Raw genomic sequence first — 7,302 nt, forward strand, 5'->3', positions numbered from 1 at the left:
GCCCCCGGCTCTGCTGAATGGATGGATGTGAGCCCCGCCCCTCTATTTGCTCCGCCCCCGGCTCAGCTGGATGGATGTGAGGCTGCCAATTGGGAGACGTGGAGACACCACGTGACCCTCTCCTCCAGTAGATCGGCGCGCAGTCAGCAGCAGCTCATTTGCATGGCCCGTGTATAAATACCGCCGCGGTGGCAGGAGGAGAACAGACGAGATTTTGTCCTCCGTCAGAATGCCCGAGCCAGCCAAGTCCGCCCCAGCGCCCAAGAAGGGCTCCAAGAAAGCCGTCACCAAGGTTCAGAAGAAGGACGGCAAGAAGCGGAGGAAGAGCAGGAAGGAGAGCTATGCCATCTACGTCTACAAGGTGCTGAAGCAGGTCCACCCCGACACCGGCATCTCCTCCAAGGCCATGGGCATCATGAACTCCTTCGTCAACGACATCTTCGAGCGCATCGCAGGGGAAGCCTCCCGCCTGGCTCACTACAACAAGCGCTCCACCATCACCTCCCGGGAGATCCAGACCGCCGTGCGCCTGCTGCTGCCCGGAGAGCTGGCCAAGCACGCCGTCTCCGAGGGCACCAAGGCCGTCACCAAGTACACCAGCGCCAAGTGAGCGCCGCCCCCGCTCTCCGGACCCAAAGGCTCTTCTCAGAGCCCCCACCCTGTCTCCAGCGGAGCTGCTCCCGGGTCTCCCCGTTCTCACAGTGGCTGCGGTTTTCCTCCCTGTCAGCTAGATGAGATGCGGTAACGCTATCGGAAGTTACAATACAAGCTCCCCTCATCCTCCTCCATGCCCGATCACTACTCCCATCATCCTCCTCAGTGTGGCGCTCCCTGGAGAGAGGCTGTGCGGCCGCTCAGTGCAGGAGGACGAGGCTCCTACGGGCACATAACGGCTGCGGGGTCCAGAGCTCTGCTATTGGCTGGGAGAGCTCAGGATCTCGTCCCTCATTTGAATTTCCCGCCTATAGTTGAGCTGCTGATTTACAGGTGGAGCCGGTCATGTGACCTGTACCAGCGCCGCTCATTGGCAGGACGGATTAACCCCTCAGTCTCCTAGCACAGCTCGTCTCGTAGCTGCGGTGGAGAACACCCGGGGCTCGGGATTTATACAGATTATTGGGGGGGTTTCTGTAATGTAGACCTCCGGCTGTACTGAGCACAGGGCGCCGCTGATCTCCTGATGTGCGGGCGGTGTTAACCCCTCAGTGGAATTGTAGCTCCTCCTCCCCGGGAAGATGTGGGCGGCTCTGAGAAGAGCCTTTGTGCTGTGAGGACGGAGGCGGCAGCATTAACCCCCGAAGCCGTAGAGAGTGCGGCCCTGGCGCTTGAGCGCGTAGACCACGTCCATGGCGGTGACGGTCTTCCTCTTGGCGTGCTCGGTGTAGGTGACGGCGTCCCGGATGACGTTCTCCAGGAAGACTTTCAGCACCCCGCGAGTCTCCTCATAGATGAGGCCGGAGATGCGCTTGACGCCTCCCCTGCGAGCTAGGCGGCGGATGGCAGGCTTGGTGATGCCCTGGATGTTATCACGGAGCACCTTCCTGTGCCGCTTGGCGCCGCCTTTCCCGAGCCCTTTCCCTCCTTTACCGCGACCAGACATCTTCTAGGTGTGAGGAGCAGAGAGCAGTGACTGCTCAGCCCAGAGCCCTCCTTTATATGGAGCATGGGCGGACCTGAAAGAGAACTGCACGGAGAGGGGGCGGGGCTGTTCCTGAACTCCAGGCCCCGCCCTCCAGCTCTGATTGGCTGAGCTCAGAAGTGCTGGTGGTTTTCATTTTCCTGCCTCCATATTACCAGCCTGTAAATTACATCATATCCTTCACATTAAAATAAAGTCTCTATATTATATTATCAACCTCCACATTATATTACAGCCTCCATACTACCAGCCTCCACATTCTATTACAGCCTCTGCATTATAGCCTCCACCTTACATCTATGTTTCTATTACAGCCTCCATATTACATTATCTTCCTCCACATTATATTACAGCCTCCATATTACCAGCCTCTACATTACATTACAGCCTCCATACTACCAGCCTCTACATTACATTACAGCCTCCACATTACCAGGCTCCACATAATATCACAGCCTACATATAATATTACAGCTTCCACATTATATTCCAGCCTCCATATTATATTACAGCTTCCACAATATATTACAGCCTCCATATTATATTATCAACCTCAACATTATATTACAGCCTCCATATTTAAAGTCTCCACATTACATCACAGCCTCTATATTATCATCCTCAACATTATATTAGAGCCTCCATATTTACAGCATCTACATTATATTACAGCCTTCATATTAATGGCCTCCACATTACATCACAGCCTCCATATTATATTATCAACCTCAACAACATATTACAGCCTCTACATTACATTATAGCCTCCACATTATATTACAGCCTAAAAATTACCAGCCTCCATGTTACATTACCGGCCTCCACATTATATTACAGCCTCCGTATTACCATCCTCTACATTACAGTCACTATGCTACATTACCAGCCTCCACATTATATTACAGACTCCATATTACCGTCCTCTACATTACATCACATCCTAAACATTACAGCCTCCATACTAACAGCCTCCACATTACATCACAGCCTCTACATTATATTACAGCCTTCATATTACCAGCCTCTGCATTACATTACAGCCCTCACATTATATTACAGCCTCCATATTATATTATCAACCTCAACAACATATTATAGCCTCCACATTATTTTACAGCCTAAATATTACCAGCCTCCATGTTATATTACAGCCTCCGTATTAACGGCCTCTACATTACAGTCTCCATGTTAAATTACCGGCCTCCACATTATATTACAGACTCCATATTACCGGCCTCTACATTACATCACAGCCTCCACATTATATGACAGCCTCCATACTACCAGCCTCCACATTACATTATAGCCTCCATACTACCAGCCTCCACATTACATCACAGCCTTAATATTACCAGCCTCTGCATTACATTACAGACTCCAAATTATATTACAGCCTCCACATTACATTACAGCCTCCACATTACATTACAGCCTCCACATTACATTACAGCCTCCATATAACCGTCCTCTACATTACATCACAGCCTAAACATTATGTTACAGCCTCCATATATTCAGCCTCCAGATTACATCACAGCCTCCATATAACTAGCCTCTACAGTACATTACAGCCTCCATACTACCAGCTTCCACATTACAGCCTCTATATTTCATTACTGGCCTACACATTACATTACAGTCTCCATATTATATTACATTACTGGCCTCCACATTATATTACAGCCTCTGTATTACCGGCCTCTACATCACATCTCAGCTTAAACATTATGTTACAGCCTCCATATTTTCAGCCTCCACATTACATCACAGCCTCCATATTACATTATCTTCCTCCATATTATATTACAACCTCCATATTACCAGCCTCTACATTACAGCCTCCATTCTACCAGACTCTACATTACAGCCTCCATTCTACCAGCCTCTACATTACAGCCTCCACATTATATTACAGCCTACATATAATATTACAGCTTCCACATTATATTACAGCCTCCATATTACTAGCCTCTACATTACAGCCTCTATACTACCAGCCTCCACATTATATAACAGCCTTCATATTACCAGCCTCTGCATTACATTACATTACAGGCTCAAAATTATATTACAGCCTCTATATTACATTATTGGCCTGGACATTATATTACAGCCTCTGTATTACCGGCCTCTACATTACAGTCTCCATATTACATTTCCGGCCTCCACATTATATTACAGCCTCCGTAGTACCGGCCTCTACATTACAGTCTCCATATTACATTTACGGCCTCCACATTATATTACAGCCTCCATATTAGCGGCCTATACATTACATCACAGTTTAATCATTATGTTACAGCCGCCATACTAATTGACAGCCTCCGTATTACATTACAGCCTCCATTTTGTATTATCAATCAACATTATATTACAGCCTTCATATTTTCAGCCTCTACATTACATTATAGCCTCCATATTATATTGAAGACCCTATATTACCGTCATCTACATTACATCACAGCATAAACATTATGTTACAACCTCCATATTTTCAGCCTCCACATTACATCACAGCCTCTACATATTACAGACTCTACATTACAGCCTCTACATTATATTGCAGCCTTCATATTACCAGCCTCTGCATTACATTACAGCCTCCAAATTATATTACAGCCTCCACATTATATTACAGACTCCATATTACCGTCCTCTACATTACATCACAGCCTAAACATTATGTTACAGCCTCCATATTTTCAGCATCAAGATTACATCACAGCCTCCACATTATATGACAGCCTCCATACTACCAGCCTCCACATTATATTACAGCCTTCATATTACCAGCCTCTGCATTACATTACAGCCTCTATATTACATTACCGGCCTGCACATTATATTACAGCCTCCGTATTACCAGCCTCTACATTACATCACAGCTTAAACATTATGTTACAGCCTCCATATTTTCAGCCTCCATATTACCAGCCTGTAAATTACATTATATCCTCTGCATTATATTACAGCCTACAAATTATATTATCACCCTCAACATTATATCACAGCCTTCATATTTACAGCTTGCACATTACATTATAGCCTCAATATTATATTACAGCCTTCAAATTATATTACAGCCTCCATATTATATTACAGCCTACACATTATATTACCACTACTCCCCTTATCCTCCCCAGTGCCCAATCACCACTCCCCTCATTAAAGGGTTTCTATCACTTCATATAACATAATTAGCTGGCAGACACTAGCGATCTGCTAGTGTCTGCTCTGGCCAACCATCCTACTATAATCACTTGTGGGGCAGCGGTTTTGCTAAAAAAACTAACTTTTATAAATATGCTAATGAGCCTCTAGGTGCTATGTGGGCGTCATTAGCACCTAGAGGCTCCGTCTACCTTCATACACAGCGGCCGCCCAGCACGTCCCTCCAGCCCGCCCATGTCCTCCTCCGTGTGACGCAGCGGCCGAATTCTCGCGCATGCGTCGTGCGCGGCTGTATTCGGCGCATTAGAGATGTCTGAGCTCGGAGCGGTCAGACATTCAATGCGCATGCGCGGCTGTATTCAATGCGCATGCGCGGCTGTAATGTCTGCGGATCAGCGAGCTGTGCGGCTGCTCAGTGCAGGGCGGGAGGACGAGGCTCCGCTCCTACGGGCACATAACGGCTGAGGGGGTCCAGAGCTCTGCTCCTATTGGCTGGGAGAGCTCAGCATCTCGTCGCTCATTTGAATTTCCCGCCTATAGTCCCCAACTGCAAATGAGCTGCTGATCTACAGGGGGAGCCGGTCATGTGACCTGAACCCGCGTCATAAGCCACGCCCAGCGCCGCTCATTGGCTTCTCCACGAGTCTTGGTTCCGTTGGCGGCTTCTAATCCACCCAATGAGCGGCGCTGGGGGCGGAGCAGCAGCCTATAAAGGCGGCAGGAGGCGGCTCCTCCGGATCATACACATCCGAGTCTTCCTTGCTGTTTCTTTGCTCTGCTGTAAAGAACGATGTCTGGACGCGGCAAACAAGGAGGCAAAGTCCGGGCTAAGGCCAAGACCCGCTCCTCCCGGGCAGGGCTCCAGTTCCCGGTCGGCCGAGTGCACAGGCTCCTCCGCAAGGGCAACTACGCCCAGAGGGTGGGCGCCGGCGCTCCCGTCTACTTGGCCGCTGTGCTCGAGTATCTCACCGCCGAGATCCTGGAGCTGGCCGGCAATGCCGCCCGCGACAACAAGAAGACCCGCATCATCCCCCGCCACCTGCAGCTGGCCGTGCGCAACGACGAGGAGCTCAACAAGCTGCTGGGCGGCGTCACCATCGCCCAGGGAGGCGTCCTGCCCAACATCCAGGCCGTGCTGCTGCCCAAGAAGACCGAGAGCACCAAGTCGGCCAAGAGCAAGTGAGCCCGGCTCTGCTGCTGTGCCCCCCGGAACCAAAGGCTCTTCTAAGAGCCCCCCACATGGTCTGTACGACTGAGCTGGCGATGCCGCTGATCTCAGCTGTGGAGGCGTCCGGAGGTCACACAGGGGCACTTACCGCTCCTGACCTGCTGCGAGTACGGGCAGACATTGCTGCTGTGGAGGGTTTGGCCGCTGAATTCTAACCGCACTGTAATTGAGCGGGAATTTCAAAAGCCAGGAGATCAGCCAATCACTTGTCCTATAGCTCCGCCCCCAGCAGCGCTGAGTGGAGATGGCGGGGGGCAGGGAGGATGGAGGCGGTTATCGGTCACGGTCAGCGAGTCCCTGATAGACGGGGGGAGATACAGAGAGCGCTTTTAGAATAAAGGAACTGCTCTTACTAATTAGAGCGCTGAAAGGGTTAACCCGCCTCCTGTGAGCAGAGGTGGAGAATGAAGGGCGGAGTGGAGCTCGTCTCTGGAGGAGGTGGTGGCTCTGAGAAGAGCCTTTGTCGGGTGCGGGGCGCAGATCTAAGCCCTCTCCCCTCGGATCCTGCGGGCCAGCTGGATATCCTTGGGCATGATGGTGACCCGCTTGGCGTGGATGGCGCAGAGGTTGGTGTCCTCGAAGAGCCCGACCAGGTAAGCCTCGCTGGCCTCCTGCAGGGCCATGACGGCCGAGCTCTGGAAGCGAAGGTCGGTCTTGAAGTCCTGGGCGATCTCTCTCACCAGGCGCTGGAATGGCAGCTTCCGAATGAGCAGCTCGGTGGACTTCTGGTAGCGCCGGATCTCCCGGAGAGCGACGGTCCCGGGCCGGTAGCGGTGAGGCTTCTTGACTCCGCCAGTGGCGGGGGCGCTCTTCCTGGCGGCCTTAGTGGCCAGCTGCTTGCGGGGAGCTTTCCCGCCGGTGGACTTACGCGCCGTCTGCTTGGTTCTGGCCATGGCTCTGCAGAGATCTGTACACAGCAAGAGAATGAGGTGAGGAACGAACCGTGCAGATCATTTATACTCCAGGCCTCGTCCTCATTGGCTCATGTAAACCACACCCCTACATCCCTATTGGTTTATTCGTACAATGATGTGCCCGCCAAAACTTCCGTTACCAATCATCGTTCACAAGAGGCGGAGCCCATTCTATACGCCAGTCCCAGCTGATGGGCGTGTCTCCAGGTAATAAGCCCCTCCTACATGAAGCGGGAGGTCAGTCTCTTCCCACCGCCTCCTCCTCAGACGAGCTCCACTCCGCCCTTCTGCCCTCGTTCTCCGCTCACAGAGGGCGGGGGCTCCGGCTCTTCTGCGGGCAGGAATAGGGG

The 7,302-nt window shown here is 51.1% G+C and overlaps 3 protein-coding genes across 3 annotated transcripts; 2 read left to right on the top strand and 1 right to left on the bottom strand.

The window, feature by feature from the left end:
* Positions 1-229: 229 nt before the first annotated feature.
* On the top strand, positions 230-849 carry LOC120991281 (histone H2B 1.1). The gene has a single exon (XM_040420121.1). It carries the CDS (start codon positions 230-232, stop codon positions 608-610), a length of 381 nt encoding a protein of 126 aa, XP_040276055.1. The 3' UTR covers positions 611-849.
* Positions 850-5,600: 4,751 nt separating this feature from the next.
* On the top strand, positions 5,601-6,094 carry LOC120991282 (histone H2A type 1-like). Its single transcript, XM_040420122.1, has one exon. The coding sequence runs from the start codon at positions 5,601-5,603 to the stop codon at positions 5,991-5,993; it is 393 nt and encodes a 130-aa protein (XP_040276056.1). The 3' UTR covers positions 5,994-6,094.
* Positions 6,095-6,516: 422 nt separating this feature from the next.
* LOC120991283 (histone H3) lies at positions 6,517-6,931 on the bottom strand. The gene has a single exon (XM_040420123.1). It carries the CDS (start codon positions 6,929-6,931, stop codon positions 6,521-6,523), a length of 411 nt encoding a protein of 136 aa, XP_040276057.1. The 3' UTR covers positions 6,517-6,520.
* Between the last annotated feature and the right edge of the window lie 371 nt (positions 6,932-7,302).

This window comes from Bufo bufo, chromosome 2 (genome assembly GCF_905171765.1).
Source record: "Bufo bufo chromosome 2, aBufBuf1.1, whole genome shotgun sequence".
Lineage (NCBI taxonomy): Eukaryota > Metazoa > Chordata > Amphibia > Anura > Bufonidae > Bufo > Bufo bufo.